Raw genomic sequence first — 20416 nt, 5'->3', positions numbered from 1 at the left:
GAAAAGATGGACAAAAAGTTTAACAAAGTGAAAGAAAGGTACGTGAGAAACAGAGCTGCAAATATGTGAATGATCGTACCACAGCTAAACTGACGATTCATTTAGCTAGTTAAAATAGACAGACACAAAACTTGAAATGAGGGGAAAAAAGCTATAACAATATATAACAATATATAGAGAGAAGAAGAAAAGAGAGAGAGAGAGAAAGATAAAGTGCGATCAAGAGACGAAAGTATGAAGCGAGATACAAAAAAAGGAGAAAGAAAATAACAAACTAGGACAAAAAGGATAAAACCTAACTGGTAAAGAAAGCATACAGCACATCATCTGCTTCACCGCTAGGTGTCGCTTTATTGTTAGCAAATACTGTCACGGCTAGGAAACGGTGCTCCCAACTTGTGATCAAAACCGTGAAACAGATTTACTCAGACCGTAACAACATACACTTGAAAGAGAAAGAGAACCCTATCGTTGTACATTTTGGCGAGGATCGCTGTTCTCTTGAGCGTTTTGATCGATGGTGGCTTTAGTGTCATGGCAGTGACATTAGTAGTAGTAGTAGTAGTAGTGACGTTAGTGACAATTACAGTAATGAAAGTAACAACTGCTAGATATTGATATTAGTGATCGTAATGGTGGCTATCTGAGATTCATGGAAACACGATGAGAACTACGACCTCATCGGGCGAGTCACGATCGAGGGCGATTAAATATGCCATTTGTACGCTCAAGAGAAAAGGATTTGCTTTTAGTTAAGTTACGCTTTCTTCTAGCCTGGGAGGGTGAGGTTATTTGGTTGAAAGTTTACAGTTAGTTATGGTAGATTAAAGTCAACATGTTGAAGGACTATACACAAATACAAACACACACACTGATATTAGTGAGTACGGCAAAACGTTCACAACATGGGCACGATATTAATCCCCCGGTATCGTTTACGGGGTTAGAGAGAGAAAGAAAGAGAGAGAAAGAGAGATGGTAGGGGCGAGGTTTGGGAGGGGGAAGATAAGTGGGGAGGATCGTAACACAGGGCAGAAGGTAAGTAGAAGAGAAAAAATGGAACAACATCTCTTGGAGAGTTTTTTTTAAATGTTTTGTTTAGCAGAAAGTGTTACACTACACAATATCTTACTACTTACTTCGGTTACCGGTTGATGGTTCGCCATCTACAAGAAACGGGATCAAAATGGTTTTCTTTGGTGGGTAGTTCATTCGATGAGCGTTCGATGGCGATGTGGATGTGTTTGGTGTGACGGGATCGGTGGAGTGTTTTTTTGGAGGAGGGTAGGGTGAGCGCCCATGAAAGGCAGATGGGGTAAGGTATGCCGGGTAGAGTGTAGCAATCTGTCCAGAGTGGTGGTATGAAGGTAGAGTGTGCACGTGTGGCATGGTCGGAGGCTAAGGAAGCCTATGAGCGCTCCTACCGGTGCAAAATGGAAAGGATCAGTCGTACTGAGACGGCTACGGTGTGTGAGTGTGAGCAAAACATAAAAGGAAGACATAACGCTAGGACAGGGACGTGATAGGTGTTCTAATTTCGTTCTGCTCTCGGTGTACGACTCTGTATAGACACTGTACGGCAATACGGTTCTTTTGCATCTACATAATCTTCAAGGAGTAGCATTTTGTTCTTATCATAAGAAGGAATAATAAAGCTACCTTTTGCTTAGTGTAAGCTCGGAAGTATGTTACCTAATATTGTCAAGGGTCTTGGGTAGTATGTTGCCGTTTTCTGTAGAGTAGTGTGAAATTCCAAAACTTGAAAACCAATCATATGAACCACTTAAATAAACACAAAATTTTAATCCAACCCATACTCAATATGCATCGCGCAAAACGTGAATGCTTGCCAGTAAGTTTAGTCAACTTGCACTCGTGTCACTTATTTACTATTAGACATTCAGAGCTTTTCGATCTAATCTACGGTATACACACGAGTAATGGTTCGTATCAGCTTGCCGCTTATTGTAAATAACATCAAATGCATCATCACAACATTTAAATGGTGCTCAACATTAACATTTACTTAGACTAATGCCATATCGTTTGAGCCCGTGTTGTGGTGCGGCTAGTGGAAACTACAATCTATTATAGCGAATATTTTACGATCTGTAAAGTGATCTTTCCACTCGAGCTGTAAAATGGTGAAACGGTGTTTGTCGTGTAATGAATGAAATTATAAGATGGTAAAGAAAGAAAGAATGCGAATACAAAAAGAGGGTGTAAAACATTTTGAAAACAACCCGACTCGTGGGCGTGTAGATGGTTGCATACCATACAGGCGCATAATTAGTACCAGGGTATAATCGCTGTTGGAGTTGTCGTTTAATGCTGATCGTTTTAAATTTAATTATGTGTTAAACATTCATCAGTGATGTAAAATAAAAATATATTGAAATAATACATATTTGCAGGTTTTTAAAATTTAAATTTAAACAAATTGACGAAAGTTCTTAATACGATGTAAAAAAGATTTAAATGACTGATAGTAATCTTTAAAGTCCTATATTTCTACGATTGTTGTATATTGCAAATTTTGTATCTCACATATTTAAAACAAACGTAAGTATTAAGTTTACTCTAAGCAATGATTTGCATGAATAAATTAATTTGGTTGGTTTGTAAATTATTTTGAAGACTGTACTGATTTACTATTATTTACTATATTAATGTTGATTAATAGTTCATGTTGTTAAAGGGTATGCAATGTAAATTATTAATTGTTAACCTCATAAATCAATTTTCGAAATTAGTAACATAACTATTGATCAGTTTCAGTTGTGGCTCAAACAACAATTCGACCCCAACAACGAATTTCACACGCCAATATCGATGCAATCGAAAGCACGATCACTTAGGGTGCACGTTTTTTAAATGGTTTACGAAAAAAAGCGGAAACCCCCCAAAAAAAGCACCAAACAAAAAATAAACAGCACGAACGTACCAGAACAAAATACATTTTTATTACATTACAACAAATATACAAAATCCAACATAATAATAGGTAAAAGAAAAGAAAATATTCGATTCCATACGGCTGGAAGGCAAATCGCACTATTGTCATTATTCGTTATCTGTTTGAGGTAAAATCATTTGTGCTTCATTTTCTGGGCTGTCATTTGTGGTTTTCCCATCGTGTATAATATGTCGTTTGCCGTCCCCGAAACAACAACAGTGTCAAATGTGTCCCATTCGTGTGTATGTGTAAGAGGGAGAAAGAGTTGCTGTTTGTTGCTGTTGTTTATGGGAGACTTGGGAAAACACTACGATTACAACACTAAGATACCCCTGCACTCGCACTCAAATGCAAATGGCCGGATTTTGGTAAATGCACTGCGTATGGTATGACTACGCTGGGTAACAGTGTTCCTAAGTGTTGGCCTTCGTTTTTTTTTTTCGTGTGCTTCCCAGCCCATTTTGAGGCGCTCGCCTCAACTCTACTTCCAGCAGGCAAAGCGACCGAACAGGGTACGCGCACGACCACAATACTTACTCGTGAAGTCGTCTAGATCCTCCTGTTCCGCCTCGGCCGCCAGCTCCTCGGGCGTTTTCTTCTTCCGCATCAGCGGGTTCGGTTCCTCCTGGGGTGCCTGTTCAACGATTTCCTCCTTTTTCTTTATGTTATACTGGAACGAGAACGAAGGTGAAGCAAGAATGTGTGTGTGTGGTTAGCGAATGTGGTTTTCGAGCGTGGAGTACGACGCGCCAGATTGGTCTATTAGGATGATTGCTGTAAATCATTGTGTATTACTAGGTTTTTTTGCTGCTTTTTGTCCGATTACAAAATACATAATGGTAACCGTCACAGCGACGGTCGCATTGAGAGGGAGGCGATCGTTCATTTTTTTCGAAAATTTCCATACCTTTCCCGAAGATTTGCCCCACCACATGAAGGTACTTAGCGTAAATAGATTTCTTTTAGGCTGCAAACATGCCCATACCCATCATTAGGTGCAGGGCCACGAGAGCTGACAAAAATGTGACAAATTTGACAAATGACAAAAACAGCTTGTCAACTGCGCAAAACTACATCTACCGTGGCCGCGCGCACAATTGTACTCGTTGACAAAATAAAGTGACAAAAATAGACATATGGTCGAAAGAGCTTTCGACAGTCGCTACCAAAAAAATAAATAAATGTTTTCTCAGTTTTTTTTCTGAAAATGTAAAGAGATTTGAAAAATAATGTTTAGTTGAAAGTTATAATCCGCTTAAAAATGATGGTTATGTAATTTAATTGCAAAATAAAAAATATTTTTCGTTACAAATTACGAAAAACTGCAGAAAAATAATATTAACCTAATGCCTTAATTAGCAAGCGGTGCTACATTTATGTCTTGTATTGTACCTTATTGTTTACATTTGGTAGCACTTGTCGTTGTGAGCAAACGTCAAAATTTTGTCAACATTTTGTCATGTATTTGTCAACTTTTTTTCGTGGATTTTCTACAAACCAAAATTTGACAAAAGCTCACAAAAAGTGACAAAAGCTCCGTTTTGTCAGATTTGTCACATTTTTGTCAGCTCTCGTGGCCCTGCACCTATTACCATCATCATCATCATCATCATCATCATCATTACTAGCGTGTTGCCCACGCGTTGTACCAATGCTGCCCGTAATCACCATTATTTTCCGCCATCACCGAACCCGAAGGAATACGATCATTAACGTAAATTCTGTCATCCTATTTGGTAAGATTCACACAGTTTTGCACCGTTCGAAGTCCTTTTTGAGACATTTTCTTGTTTGGTTGGAATTTTTTTTTATGGTGACGTCAACCTATGCTCCCGGTGATCGAACCAGAAGTGACCACAAAAGTAGAGTCCAAGGCAATTGCCAGGTGGAATTTAAGTGGAACGGTACGGCAAACGCAATATCTGCTGCCCAACGAACCGGCAATGATGTTGATTGGGAGACAAAATCACCGTCAGCTTTTAGGCTCACCCTGGCGGAAGGTGTCGGAAAGCGATTACACCACCACCGACAGCGGATTGTGCGGACGGTACCAATGTGGCGTTACATAATCACGTGCCAGAAGCACTTTACGCGGCACATTAGCCGACGCCGACGAGCGCGCTGTCGGAAACTATTGGGCCCGTCAGTGACGCGAACGATAAATTGAACGATCTATTCCCATTCTTCCCACATTTACGGTATAAATCGACCGTCTAATTGTGTGATTTATTCTTCTGTCTATGGAGAAGGGGAAAAAGTTTTTCCTTAAAAAAAAAGCCAACATTGAGTGTTGACAGCCAGTGGGATTAGTGTTAATCGGAAAAGTTCGTCCACCGATTACGACATCATTTGGTCGTTTGCCATTTTTGACATGGCGCGCGTGGGTTAAATGCGCAAGGATTAAATGTTGCTTATCTGTGCCGGTGAAGAACAGAGCAACTGGGAATTATTTATTTTGAATTGTATTATGTTCAGGGGTGATAATATTGCAATGGTTTGACTTACAGGCTCGGTGGGCCGGTTTTTAATTAAAATTTGGTACGACTGAGTTCGCTGATGATGGAAGCAAAATAAAGTGCACCTGAGCTGCAATTGACTGCTTCATCTCAACCAAACCGGGCTTCGTAGCGTATTAACGTTTGAGCTGGGAAATATCGCGTAATCGCTGTTCATATTAATTTCAATCTGTGGGAGCTGCAGGGAAGCGGGTGGATAAGACCCGAACGATTGATATTTATATTCGTATGTGATTTTTTCTCTCTTCCGTATATGCATCTCATTTGCACCAGGTAAATACACGAGAACGCAGTACTTGTTTGTGGCTTCCAAAAAAAAACATGGTACAAATGGAAGATTAATTTCACCAACCACTCTTACGATTAAAAATGAAACGAGCAGTGATATTAATGGATCTACAAGCAAGCATGTAGGCTGATTCGTGGAGATTCGTTACCCCTGTTCACTGCATCCCCACTGTACCGTGTCACCCAGAATGAACAATTTTCATAAAACAATTGCGCTCGACCTACTTCAGTACCTTCACGACGTGAAAGCTTAAATTGCTAACGGTACATCAGTGAGAATGCAACTACCTTACAAAGGCAAATCGGTGTCTAGCATTGGTACGCTTCGTTGCATAACCCTAAACAAATGTGCTCGTCCTGCCGATAAGACACACGAATAATCCATCTTGCTGGCCGGGTACGGCCCGAGTGTACGGCGGTTGCGAGTGCAACATATTTCACCAAACTACTGCCAGTGTTGACGGGCGACCGCCGATAAGCCCTTGTGCTGTGTGCTGTGACAAAATTGTTTGCCTTTGTGTTGCCCCCCTTCCGCAAAACCCAACCCCGGGGATGGTTTTAATTACACATCCTTCATAATTAAATTAGACGCACGAGAGTGCTTGACACTGGCACGTATGCGTGCGGGACGGAGGAACGCCGGTACGATGGTATGCTCCGCGTGTGCCGGAGTGTGCGATAAGCGAAGGAGCAAAAGCGGCCACACATGGCTAAACGTGGCAGCATCAGAGCGATCCCGAGCGCACCGGTACGGGTTTCCCGTGCATCCGGTTGTTCGATGTTGTTCTTGATTGTGTCGGACAGCGTTAAGACAAACACGGGCGCTTCATGCATGGCGGCAGATTTCGCTTAGGAAATGAGCGTTCGCCAGCCCTGGTTGGCCGCTGTCTCGTGTAATTTGTAGCGCACGAAATGTTCCTCCGCGCAGCCTAATGAACGTGTTAGCATCGTTAAGAGACGTATTAGATTGATAATGTAGTGTTGCAATTTATCTGGTGGTGAATGAAAATGGAGACATTTTATTGACTTTAGCCATCGTATAGCCTCATAATGGCTTCCAGCCGAAGATATGTTACAATGAAAGGTAGATTTCGAAACACACTGTTAAGGTGGCTCCTGGAGATCTCGAATATCTGGATAAGTCAAACCTGGGTGTCATTTCGTGTATACTTCAAAGTTGGAGAGTTGACATTGTTGTCAAATTTTAAAATGCGCTGATACCACGTTTTCTGAGAACAATTCGTATGTATTCATGAATTTTTTTAAATTATTTTGTAAATTCATTCCAGATAAATTTCATAACTCTCGTTGGTAGCTTTCCAAACTCTATTTCAAAATTCACCTCACAGCGAGTATTGACGGCCAGGATCGAGAATGTGCAAAATGACAGATAGCAACTCTGAGTTCTGCTGTACGTACTGCTCATCAAACACCGGTTTGAAGAGCTCGCAGCGGCGAGATTGTTAAAGCAGACATCCTTCAAGGTTGGAGGGCTTTCCTTCAATGGAACGGACAATGATGGTCCGATGGTGGTTTGATTGCAGAAATCATTAGCGAGCAGACATGCCGTCTTCACGTCTCCATCCGGACCTTTTAAGGAAGCCTCTCGACTGAAGAGCAGTAGATGTAAATACACTCATACCCCGTACCCACTCGAGTGCAGCACCGTTCACAGTAGAGCTTCCCGAACGCCCGGTGCTCTCCGTTTCAGCTTGATACATTATTCATCCTCGCCAGCCGGAACAGGGATTGCTCATGCAAATCCGAGAACGCTTAGCCTCGTGCGAGTACCATTCGCATGAAGCCAGTTAACCACACGTGACGGATAGTTTCAAGTGGATGGTGCAACGTTTCTCGCCCCATACTAACACAGCTTCCGTTGTTACATTGCTCGATTACACACCGGGTTCACCGGGGTTCGATGGGTTCAGTGTGTGTTGTTTGAACACTTTTTAACCTGTCAACGGAACCACAGGTTTCCACAGATACATGAACTTCAGCGATCATGCATGGATTTGATAGCTAAACATTGGACTGTAATGCTGTCGATGGTTTAGAGCGCTTTGTTACACGCTTTTACACTGATGAAGCACATGCATTTAATTGATTTGCATCCGTGCAATATTACTGCGTGGATGTCACGCTCCTGTCAGGCGTATTGCTTTTAATTAACATTAATGAATTGCCAGCATCCGCGTTGATTAATAGTGCCATTCGAACGTGTCGTTAAAAATAATACGACATTCTGTGGTGCTTACTGCTTTTGTTTTATAACCTTTTGTGATGGATTTCTGTTTCAAAAATTAAAACAATGGTATGAACCACAGGAAAAAAAAACCTTTAACAAAGTTAAGGGAGTGCTCTTCTGTGGAAGCTGTTGATAGCAAAAAAGGTATAAAAGCTTTGAAATGAATATTGTTACACACGCGGAATACGTCTAAAGCTTTTTTTTTTGCATGCAAAAATCGTATTTTTCAACTCTGTTTGGCTAACAGCGTTGGCCTATAATGTAAACTTCCGAGTGAAAACAATGAACACAGAAAAAGATACGGCAGCATTGTTCTACTTTTCAAACTAATCCCGTTGGCTTAGCTGCAACGATAATCCGGATTGGACTGACATTTTCCAATTTGTTTGCACCGTTTCAAGCCATTGCGCCGACGGGTATGCTTTTCCAGTTTTGCAAAGCTGTATACCTGGTAAACAAGCGCACAAATGCATGCTACAGCTGCACACTTCTACAGCACTTGGATAATTAGATAAATCAATAACAAAAGCTACGCAAGTGTATTTTCTTTCAAATGAATTTTGCACTCACACAATGCAATGTTGCCGACATGCGGGCACTGTTATATCTTTATCATAACGAAAATGATTTTAACAGCATACTTTCAGGTGTTTTGCAAAGCATGTCAGCAAGGTAAACATCCTTCTTATGACATTTATTGTTGAATTTTTATTCCCGGTCTTTAATATTTATCTGCCGCCTTGCACCTAATCATAATCACCGAGACCATGTGAGTGCTAACCGAAAGTCCCCATCTATTTCAGCCCTAAACCAACCAACATGGAGCGGGGAGAATATTTTATTACAGGCAGCACGTATCATGTCACGCCACAGTTCATTGTTTGCGCGACCTTTTGATCCCACGCAGACCGTAAGTTGCCGCAAGTAATGTAATGAATAATGTCGGATAATAAGATTGACCGAAGCGTAAAGCACGACCACAGGAAACAAAGTTTGGCGTATTACCGTGATGTGTTGTTTTATGTTGCAGATAAAACTCTTGCGTAATTGAGCTTTTAGCAGAAGTACTAAGATGACAGATAGGAGGCAGGAGGCAAGGGAACGGTGGGTGCAGGTGTAGAGGAAAGGTAGATGAAATTAGGCCTATTATTTCTTCCGCATCCCATCAATATAGCTCATCAGCATAAAATTTATCTCATGTTGAGAAATAATACGCAGGATCACATTTATTCGTTGAAAAACACCAAGCGTCTCCATCATCACATTACACGAGTGTATAGGCAACCAGGCGTCTCCATTACGCGGAGTGTAAACGACCATGCGTCTCCATGAGTACATTTGATATTTTATTTTTGCACAATAATTTCATACATCGTTAAACAACATAAACATTGTTCAAAGTAACGGATCAAAAAATTAAAACGAAGAAAGTGTCAACGAATCTTCAAAGAAGGCAAGAAAAAAAAAACAAACAAGCTATAAAACAAAAACACACGCACGGAGAATCGTTTGCACACAGATTCACTAAGCTTGTTGTTGTCGTGGAACCTACCGGAATCAATCTGACTCCGTTAGGGAGTCTCTCGTATGAAAGGACTCCCTACTAGAGTCAATTTAATCCCACGCGTAGGCATACACCGAATCGGAGCGTTCACTATCCGCTTCCTCACCAACAGTTTCCTTTATACACCAGAAGCCACACTGATTACACTGTTGCGGTCGGTTTCGAGAGTTGGGCTTTATACTTTCACTTTAAACTTTCACTTTTCGTTATTCACCGAAGGAAACAGAAAAAAAATTAAAGCTAACGAAAGTCAAAGGAAAGGTAAAGGAATCCAAACAATCGCACAAAAATATGCGGGATCGAATGGAAAGCCTTCGTAGCAAAAACAAAAAGTGTAAAGCATAACACACGGTTTTACTGGTGAAAAAAAATAATGAAAAAAGAATGAAAGGAAAGGTGCATACATTTTTGTTTTATAAAAACAAACGAAGAAACAGCGATTCGAAACAAGAATCCTAACGAAGGAAAAAAAAATCCATGCCACTTTAATGGTGGGTTCGGGCAAGGCGAACGTTGATGAAAATAGACAGCATGAAACGGGGCTATCCTTTATTACTTGGCTTTCCCCAGATGGTACAGTTGCACCCAGCACGCCAGTGTTATGCCAACGCGCCAGCAGCATCAACGAGAAAGGTTTTTACCGACCAAGGTAAGTAAAATTAATGTACTTCGACATGCGAATGGCCTGTGAACGTGGTAAAATATGGCAAAGTTAACCTTAAACGATCCCAATGGGATGAGCGGATACGGTGTTAACGAACCACGGAGGGGTTGTTTTTTTTTCTTCGCTAGGACCATGCAAGACCGTGAGAAATCTTGGCAAACCGTACAGCGTGTGTTTTAGTTGTCTAAAAGAACTTTAAACCAGACCCCTTTCCGGACGATATTGTTGATGGCGAGTTTCAGGCAGAAAGCAACACACCAGATTGTACCGAGTATCTTCGTTCTGTCGCATTAAACTTAATGAGAATAGAAAGAATAGCCACGATAACATGGAATATTTTCCAAGTAATAAGCGTACTGGTTGCTAAGGTTGTGGTAAAACTGAACGGAAGAAAAAAGCAAATCAGTCAAATCAGCACGGAATACCTTTTTTCCGATGAAGAAAGAAAACTGTTCGCCGCCGTAAAAGAACAACGTAAATTATGGTCAGCCCGGCATTGCTATCCACAGCAAACGGGTAAAGTTTTATAATTTACATTGCCCTTTATGGGTAGCGCCCTTTTACGGTTATTGCGGCGTTATTATCACAACATAAAAGATTCGTTTGCTGCACAGCGAGCACAAATTTCTGCCAAAAAATATTTGTTCTCCAAACCCCGTTCTCCGGTGCTGTCTGCTGTCTGTTCTTTGCCTGGGACAGAACTACATATTTAAAACCAACCGCGGTGCGCTGCAAGTCACACCAAAATTTCACCAAAAGTGTATGGGTAAAGGTGTAATGCTGCAGAATAATTTATCACCATCTTGCGCTATGAACCCGGCCCGCCCAACATTAAGACTTTACGTTGTCGATTCGCGATACCAAAGGGGCAGCCCCGGCTGAGCAGCACAGTGCCACAGCACTGGGCTAGGATCCGAATAGCTAGGATCTGATTTTCCCGCCAACCTTCGGCGAGACAAATGGCATTAGCTTGGCGTGGGGCTCCCACCCACACGAACCAGCCGTGCGAATATGATAAGGCAAAAGGCCCACGCCGATACCGAACTGCGCTTGATTGCGATAAATTATTCAACGATCCGTGGCGATTCTCGGTGGCACGGTTGTGGAAAGTGCACGCTTTCCGGTGCCGAGGTGTCGGTTGTAAATAACGAATCGGGCCATCCAACGTTCGGGAAAATGTTTGGTGCTTGGGGTTCGAGGAACTGTTTGAGCCCAGAATGGGAAATAAGGTTTATTTTTGTTGTGAAGTCTAATAATTTCGAACGCAAAATACGACCGAAAGTGTGGGAGACAGTGTGCGTGTCTGTTGTTACGGGTTTGTCGGTATGATCTCGTTGTGTTTTGTCGTGGTAACCTCTATCAATCATGGTTTCGAAGCAAAACGGTAAGTATAACGGTTCCCACGAACGTTTCCATCCATTGCCGGTTGTCCGCAGCGTGTGCAGAGCTGTGCTTTATTTGGGCTTCATTTTGTACTTTACTGTCTTTGGTTACGGGTTTTTGGCTGCAAAATGGAAAAATTGATTTCTCTGATTAAACTCGTGCCCCACCGCGGTGTTTGGCTTCGTCCGACAACACCCCCGGGGTAGCATTATCAGCGGTACCGTTCGGCCATTAATTCTAATTTTCATACAAAAACCGTGTCCAAAACCAACCGCTCTAAACACGGCCAACGGGAATGGGGATTTCCCGCAACCAGGGAAAAACAAACATTCCCGATTTTATTCTGCTCAACTTTCTTGCTGTGTATGCCGCGTTCAGTCATTAATCACAACCATCTCGTCTTGACCGGCCGTGGCACAAAGTTGTGGCCCCGCAAGGCAAAAGCAAATAGCACAGACGGGAAACAATCGCCATCGAAATAGGACCAACATCACCACTACAAAATGGAAGCTTTTGCTAGGGCTCGCGGTACAAAGCAGACGACAGAACTGGCGCTTTATTAGCGCTGGCGGGCAAAATACATTCATGCTGCGGCATGCTCTGCATCGTGCGTTTGTATGATGCGACATAAACTTTCAATTGAGCTATCAAAACCATTTATCTAACTTTTATTTTCTACGCTTGCGTAAGAGTTTGTTCATGATGGAACGAGAGTTGCTGTAGTAATGAACGAAACTCCTCTTGAGACTCTTAATTTGGCTCAACTTTTGAGCAAGTTGATGCAAACAACACCGTAAAAAGCTCCGATAATAAGGTCCATCTTCTACATTTCATGGATCTCTTGTCACGTTTTTTACTCGCATTTTGTTGTTTATCGTAGAAGTTAAAGCAACTCAACAAAATCAGAATCATCTAAAATTTCTGAATTTTTAAACATTTAGGAATCTTTATACACTCGTCTTGAGAGATTTGATATTGAACGAATGTTAAATTTTTGAAGAAATATCAGCCTTCATTATCCAGATCCAGAGTTATTTATTCGGTTCAATGATCCATTTGGATTCACCCCAGTGAAACTTAACCAAAAACAATTTTTTGATTGACATGCACCGAATAACAAATAGCTGTGCTTGAACAAACGCTTTAAGAAACATTGGCTTGTATTTGATTCAATATTAACACAAACACAAAAAAGAAGGAAACTAATATTAAGCATCCCTGCTCCAGCGCGATGCTTTCGGATAATTTTTACGCTCGATTGGCAATAAAATTCCCTCCGATCGTGTTTGCAGCCAGCGACACAGAATGCTGTGGTGTGTCCTTTGGAGCATGAAGCAAAAAAAAATTCCCCCAAAAGAGTACAAAACTCTGCCGTGGTAGAGTGTATTCTTTGGTGCGCTTCTTCCTGCCCTTTCAGTTGTGCGCTTCGCACACAGAGTGGAAGCTAAATTATTCTCATTTTAACGCCATCATCAAAATGCCGGCGTCATGTTCGATTACATCTGATTATTCGCTTCAATTTGCACTTTCATCTGCAGACGCTAGTTCAACAATGTAGATGGTGGATTAAGCGCAAAATTTACCTTGGAAAATTTATTGATTTAAGAAGGGTCTTTTGTTAAACTTTTGATTTACGCATGACGTTACCAATTGTTGCAAGTTTCAGTATGAATAGCATCACAACACCTTAATTGAATGTTAAAAGCAAGTTGTAACACTCTTAATTATATATGTAAAACAATGTCCAGCGAACAAATAAATCAAAACTTGGATACATTACAAATTTAAAGTGAACTTTAACCTTTCAAACCCGTCACACTGTGTGTTTCAGTTGACTGCAACTCTCCCAAGTGGAGTTGCGAAAATATGGAATATAAAACGCATAACAAGCTGAAAACCCACCTACAGTGTAGGTGTTTTAGGACAGGTGAACGAAAGGAACCATTTCACCTGCCACTGTTTGTGACTGACGTGTTTGGCTCGAAAGCTCACAAACTCCATTGTGATGCTGTTGTGGTATGGTGGAAGATTGTGTACAAGAGAAAGAAAGGGAAATGGTTGGGCGGGAAAATTTAATTTACGTACGCATTTTTTTGGTGCGTTTCTCAAGTCGCAACGTTCTCGTACCTCGCTGCGATGTGTTCCACTAGTGGCGGAACCTTTCACTTTTCTTGCGTTACGCCGTGTTTTATACGGTTAACCTCAGCAGAAAAAAAACATAAAGGAAAGAAAATTCGTCCAGGTTTCTTGTACGGACGGAAACACAGCCTTTTAACTTGCTTTTTTCTCAGAAATAGAAAATTTTTGCTGGTGCTTTATGCTCTTCGTTACAGGAGTAACCACCACAGTATACTTCTGATTTGACAGCATTTTGTGCGCTTAAATTAAGTTAGCGCACGCTGAAGAGGCGATGGAACATCAAAACATCAGACAGTATTTAAGCGTCACGCAGCATTTTCCAGTCACGGTCGAAGCAAATTTGGGACAACTTTGTAAGGTATAATTGTTTTCATAGCCTGAAATAATATTTACCGTGACGTTATGGTAAGGTGGAATACCCAATGTTAGTACAGCACGACATAACGTGGAGATAATATATTTTTGCTTGAAAGCACTATTTTTAATTTACTTCACTATATGAAGCGTATGTTTAGCAAATGCTTTTATTAAATTACTCAATTTACCAATAAACCGACACTAGGATAGACAATGTGATTTGGTCTCGTTTTCCTAATCGACCATAACCGGTAGTTGATATGGAACATTTCAATCCCGCTGACGAGGCGTGAGAGACCACTGAGTGAGTGATTGGAAGCAATTACGAGCTGCAATGACCCAATAGGGCGAACTTTCGGTATTTTGCATCCAGCTAACCAAGCGTGTTACATAGAAACGCATCACTCGCTCCCAAAAGCTCTAATCGTACTTGAGCTTACAACGGTCCGCCCTGCAAGCGATAGTGAATAACACACGAGCTGTATATTCACGGTGTTGGCCGTTCGGCAGCGGAATGCACTCTGCTTCGGCATGTAGACCAATTTAGGATAAATTGTGCCACCGCTGTGTTTGACAGCCATCTTTGGCAGGATGCCAGGCAGCACTAGATGGGCTCTATTGATTTAATTTACCACTCGCGTTGCTCGCGTACGGCATGCACCAACGCATGCACGGATATACGGCGTTCATTTTGTAAGCGATCGGTGCACGATCTGTTGGTTTAGAAGTTCACGATACATGCCGGCTGGAAGGTTTTATTTTGTTTTGTTTTACAGCTACCCTAGATTACGGATATGTGTTTTAGATAGGGTTGTAAATTGAGATTAATGTTCCAGTCGGGTTGCTAACCTAGCATATGTCGACAGGCATTTATTACAGAATGTGAATGTTTAACAGTGATGTGATTTCGTGTTGTTTTTGTGAATGAAAAAAAAACAAATTGTCAGATAAAAATAAAAAATAAGTTGATGCATATAGCAGTTGGATAAATTTCAAAATAAATTAAAATACATTGTAAACGCACAGTCGTTGCAATGTAAACTTCCATTCACTGGATTTTTGTGGTAAATATCTATGAAAAGTCCGATATAACATGTATAGTTAAAGAGCAAACGAGGAAGTTATAAATCGAAAAGCCCACGAAACATTAAAACATTCATAATCCCCGATAACAGCTTCATCCATGGGAACGGTGCTGCGTAATGCTCGCTAATGCTTGTTATTGACGAATGACACGATTGGAACAACTTTTGTTGCTTCCATCGTATGTTTTATGACAGATGTTGGGGCGATGTAGTGAAACAAAAAATCCATTTGTTGGTGATGAGATCAAACAGTCACCATCTTCCGTACAAAAGTGCTTTGTAGTGAACATTGCAGTGTTAGAAAAAAATGTGTAGGGGATTTATTATACTTTCTACTGTTTGATTTTTATTATTTCTGTATAAACGACTGGTTAGCTTTAAAGCAAGACTTAAATTCACGTTGAACTATACATGTTCACAAAGTTCATGCGGTTATATTCTACCAAAAATGAGATGTATTAACAGCGTAAAAGCAATGCCTTGGGCAAAATATTTGAAGCTGCTGATCCCATAGAAGTACAGCGCATAATGAAACCGCCCTCTTGTGGATTTATTGTAATATAATCAGCAAGCCTTATAAAATGTTGGGTTTGTTTTGATGTGCCACCCAGGATCGGATTACGAAAATTTTAGAACGAATACCACACTCTTGCCACCATTTGCTGCGCACCGACGACAACCAATTTTGGGTAAATCCCGCAAAGAAACCGTTGTCAGAAATCTGGTACCAAACAATTATCAAACCTTGTAAGGGTTTCCGCGAAAGAAACCTAACCATCGCATCCATTCGCACCATCTGATGCGGAATATATCTCAGCCTCGACAGACCCGTCAAACATCCAAATGAGTATGTGTGCCTTCTAGCCATGGTTGGTAACTTTAGCCTTTAGAGGAGTGGTGCACAAATATTTTCCCAAATAATCTGCACCTTCTCTTTCTACCATGGGCAAAGCTGCCAATGGGTGTGAGAGGAAGGTCGCGATCGTGGGGAAAACGCTTCAATCCGCTTTCCCGAAATGCCAAAAAATAATCCTGAGAAACAATTCCGCCACAAGGGACCCATTTGCAACACTAGCCGTTTCGCTCATGCAAGGATTCTATTTTCGGGTTCCCGTTTCGCGTACACGCGGCCGCTGCCGTTTCCTGCCGGTGTATGCCCCGAAACAATATCAACCTCAACTTGGCGCTGCTCAAGTAAAGTGATAAACCCTTTTATAATTTAATTTAAAACCCTTCCCTTGTGCGCGGATATGCGGGCGAAAAGGGTTTCGAGAGCTAGCAATCCTTCAAAATCATTATCATCATCTAAGACCACGGATTTCGCTGCTTGAGGGTTTATTTGCGGTCGGTGGGATCGACGCGAAAGCTTCTTCGGGTTGAACACTGCTCGTGGAAAAGGTTTAGGGCTACATAATTGCTTGCCGATGAAAACCGCGATAAAGTGCCTGTAATGCGCAATTGTAACGCATGCGACACAACGAACAAGTTGTTTCAAAAGTTTATCAACACTGTCTGGTTGTTGTATTGTATTGCATTGTATTGTAGTGAGAACCTCAATATTCACAACAAGCCCTTCACCCGTACCGGGGTTCGTATGCTACGAAATTGAGTTAAAATTTGCATAGTTTCTGGAGCAAAATCTAGCAAAGTGCATACGGTTTGCTCCATGAAAGTAAATATTTGTTTGTGCAATATAAATACCTCCTTCGGCATTGCTGCACATGTTACCGCATCCAACGCCCGTGGGTACACCCGTACACTGTTGGATAAATTCTTTCTGATCGGATTAAAGCGCATGCAAGGGAAATAGCCAACCGGGTCGTCCCGGCCATCCTCTGCCCAGGTTTGATGTGGCTTCAGGTTTTATGATCGAATATTTCGATTAGTTTGTTTGCAATGGGCCCCGTTCAACAGTCTTGCCATGGTCGGTTACACCACACCCCTTGAGGGGATTGTAAATTTAATTCCATTTGCATACCCATGCTACGCATCGATGACTACTCGTACCGATCGGTTGTGTGCACCTATACAAACACACACTTCCATGACCTTACTTCACGGGTAAATTCGCCGGAAGGTCATGGTGCCCTAGCCTGCGAACGAGGGCGGTTCGATGTTAGCTTACAACTATCGAACCTGCCCAGAAAAGCGTCCCTTTCGTGGTTCAATAGACTTACCGAAGCTTAGTTCTTAAGTACAATCACCTCAGGCGTAGGAAAACAGAATTCACACACGCTGGAACACAGATCGATCAAATCTTTTGATGTTTTCCTTTAAAAAAAAGAAGAAGCTATTGCTACATTTTGGGGACCGTTCAGCGGTGAATATGACGGTCCTTAAAACCCATGATAAGTTTTCCCGTGACAACCATTCCGGTGTGCTTTTGGGGGAAAACTACTACGGAGAGCATTGTAGGGGTTTTGAAAGCTTATCACTGAATGGTATGCCTGATGGTCGTGAGTATGCTATTTCCGACCTCTAACTGACCTTTTTTTTCTATAAACGAGAAGATTATTGAGTGTACAGTAAGTAAAACATAAGGACTTTTTCGAGAAGAAAAAAATGTCTTGAATGATGCTGGAGATATCAGGCAACACACACACTCAAGGAAAAGAAACGATAACCATCGATCGATCGCGTATAGCAAATGCGTAATATTGCTTCAGAATGTTGTGGTTTTGCTGGGGAAAAAAACCCAAAATAATAAGCTGGCCTGATGGGGCCTGTGGGGCTTTCTGCATGGACTGCGGATGTGGACATGTTGGCAAACGGGAAACGCAGTTATTTGAGGATTTGTTACGAAACGATAGCAAATCTACGATTATTTTCGATACGTGATTTGATTAGGTGAGCTGCTGGAGAAGCACTCGCCAGAAGCGGCCGAATGTAATGGATAGAAAATGGTTTGGTGCCATCGCACATCAGCACGCACACGGCAGGACGGTCCTATGGTGTGGGGCACGCGCGTCATGACCGGCAGACCATTGTCGCCACGCTGTGTCTGTTGTACTAAGGTTTGCTGTCGAACGGACGGAGCGGTACTGAAGCAGGATAATGTTTGGTCATTAATGTTTACAACCAATGGGGAAGAAAGACAAGCGTGTGTGTGTGAGTGTTTGTGTGATCGGGCAGAGGTCAGAAGAAAACGGAAACAAAACGGAGCAGTAACAACATCAGCAGGGTGAGTGAAAAATCAAGGTTGCACTGACGATGGAGGGCACCGGAGGAGTGCCCGAAAGCTCCTCCACCCACTCGCAGTGGATATCATTGAAAGGAGATCACCAAAGCTCCTTGAGCCATAAATAAGTGTCTACTTGTGCGTACACCTGGGAGGATCTGGGAGTGCAGGATAAGATTTTATTAAATGCTTCAAGGGACCGAGTTACCGATTCGGTGAACTGGAAAATGGAACGAAACTTACTCACAACGCGCCAAGGAAGGGAGAAAATGGAACGGCTTGCAGAAGGAGGATAACGCTGCCATGCTTATCTGCTGCAGGATGACCGGTCCCCTTGAGAAACCGGTAGATCTGTGTGAAGGACTATATAGGAAATATCTTCCAACCAGCATCCAAATGGCCCGGGCACCGTTCGCTTCGGTAACGCAATGGAGCGTTAAGCAAAATAGCAGTTTCCGGCAGATAAACTTTGCCAACCCCGTACTTTGGGCGGGTCGAAATGTGTAGCAGCCTTCAAGTCCACCGGGGTCGCTCGAGAGGCACAGTGAACAACGGCGGCAACTAAAAGCGGTAAGTAGGTGTAAAATTTTACAGTACATCACCCCATCAGCACACAATCTGCCCGGTGCATACACTCTAATGCACCACCAAGTGATGGCGCACTAATCTTTTCCCCCACCTCGTTAGTTTTGGTACGGTCGGTGTAGAGTGTACCTTGCATTCCAACATGGCAGTTGGTGCGAGCGATGGTCAGTTGCTCGCTGGATGGTGCTTTGTTTCGAGCGGTCGGTTTGGTCCAGCAGTATAAGCGGGAAGTTTTCCTAAAACACGCAAAATGTTGGTGTTTGGTGGTGGTGGTTGCAAAGCAGCTTACTAAATTTTCTACGCTCACTGCACAGACTGAACACAGTTTGGGAATGCAAAAGTGCCTACCGTGGACAAAGAATATACAACCGTTACCCTACGTTTTCCGTCTGCGAGACTAATTGTTAACAGCACGAATGAGCAGAAATCCGTGTGGACTGTGTATTTTAATTAATTTTAAAAGTAGCAGCAAAAGTACTCCATTTCGAGGTCCACCAACTTTAACGCAAGACAAATCCTAAATTGCATGTGAAATGGACGGTAGATGCCTCACTCGGCGAACTAGATCAAGTTAATGGACGTCAGCCGATATCTTTATTAACAATAGTAAAAATGTCTAAGTAATTTCTTCAAAGTTAAGATAAACTAAATGTCAAACTAAGTGCTAAGCACAGGAAGTAACACCACTGAACATTTAATAGTTTTGAACATATTTATGGTCCAGTAGTGATGAAATACTGGATATATTATACTTACTCCTTGATGGTAGGTAAGTATTGCTTTCCAATGAGAAATTGTGCAGCAAATAGATTTACTATTAATATTTGCAGGTTAGTCTTAAAGTCTTAAATGTCAAAACCTTTCCGAAGTTTTATATAAACTTCTAAATCAGATCATAGTCATAGCTTTCAAGGGAACGGTTGAAATAAAGCCAAACTTTTTACTAATTGTATTATTTTCAATGTACTTAATTTTTATATCTAAACATTTCCCAATTTTTAACCAAATGTCCATCCTCTGGATCACTGTGGATTGTGAACAAATGGTGCAAATAGAAATACAGAATGGTATTAAGGGGTTTAAAGCCTTAACATGCCATTGACCGGATAAGAGCGCCTGGAAGTTATGCAACGAGCGCCGCCTCACATATACGCTTACGTGGTTAAGAGCTGTGTCACGCTTGCCTGCAGCCATTAGTCATTAGAATTTGCATTATTAAAACGTTGCAACGGCTGAACGGGACACCGGAACCATAGTGTTTTCCAGTCCGATGTGCGCTCCGGTGGTGATGGAGTGTAGCGTTGTGACAAGTCAACCAAACGTGTGACTGGCTGCTCTCAAGGGATGTTTTTTTTTCAGTTCGTTCGTGAAGTAAAGCGTCAGTATTTAAGTACTATTTTAAGCAAATAGGCGTGTTGTGGTGCGACGTCCTGTGCAAATTATTTAGCCCTTA

The 20416-nt window shown here is 41.9% G+C and overlaps 1 protein-coding gene across 6 annotated transcripts in view; it reads right to left on the bottom strand.

The window, feature by feature from the left end:
- LOC128296909 (complexin) overlaps nucleotides 1-20416 on the bottom strand; it is a 162732-nt gene that overhangs the window by 5079 nt on the left and 137237 nt on the right. For 4 of the 6 annotated variants that reach the window (XM_053032434.1, XM_053032435.1, XM_053032438.1 and 1 more), the window contains 2 exons: nucleotides 3494-3626; nucleotides 1140-1166 (listed from right to left, as the gene is read on the bottom strand). In XM_053032434.1, the coding sequence (XP_052888394.1) occupies nucleotides 1140-1166; nucleotides 3494-3626 (160 nt within the window). The remainder of the gene's footprint in view (nucleotides 1-1139; nucleotides 1167-3493; nucleotides 3627-20416) is intronic. The other 2 variants (XM_053032436.1, XM_053032437.1) reach the window with 1 other exon arrangement.

Source organism: Anopheles moucheti, chromosome 2 (assembly GCF_943734755.1).
Source record: "Anopheles moucheti chromosome 2, idAnoMoucSN_F20_07, whole genome shotgun sequence".
Taxonomy (NCBI): Eukaryota; Metazoa; Arthropoda; class Insecta; order Diptera; family Culicidae; genus Anopheles; species Anopheles moucheti.
This window is presented reverse-complemented; position numbering and strand designations above follow the sequence as displayed.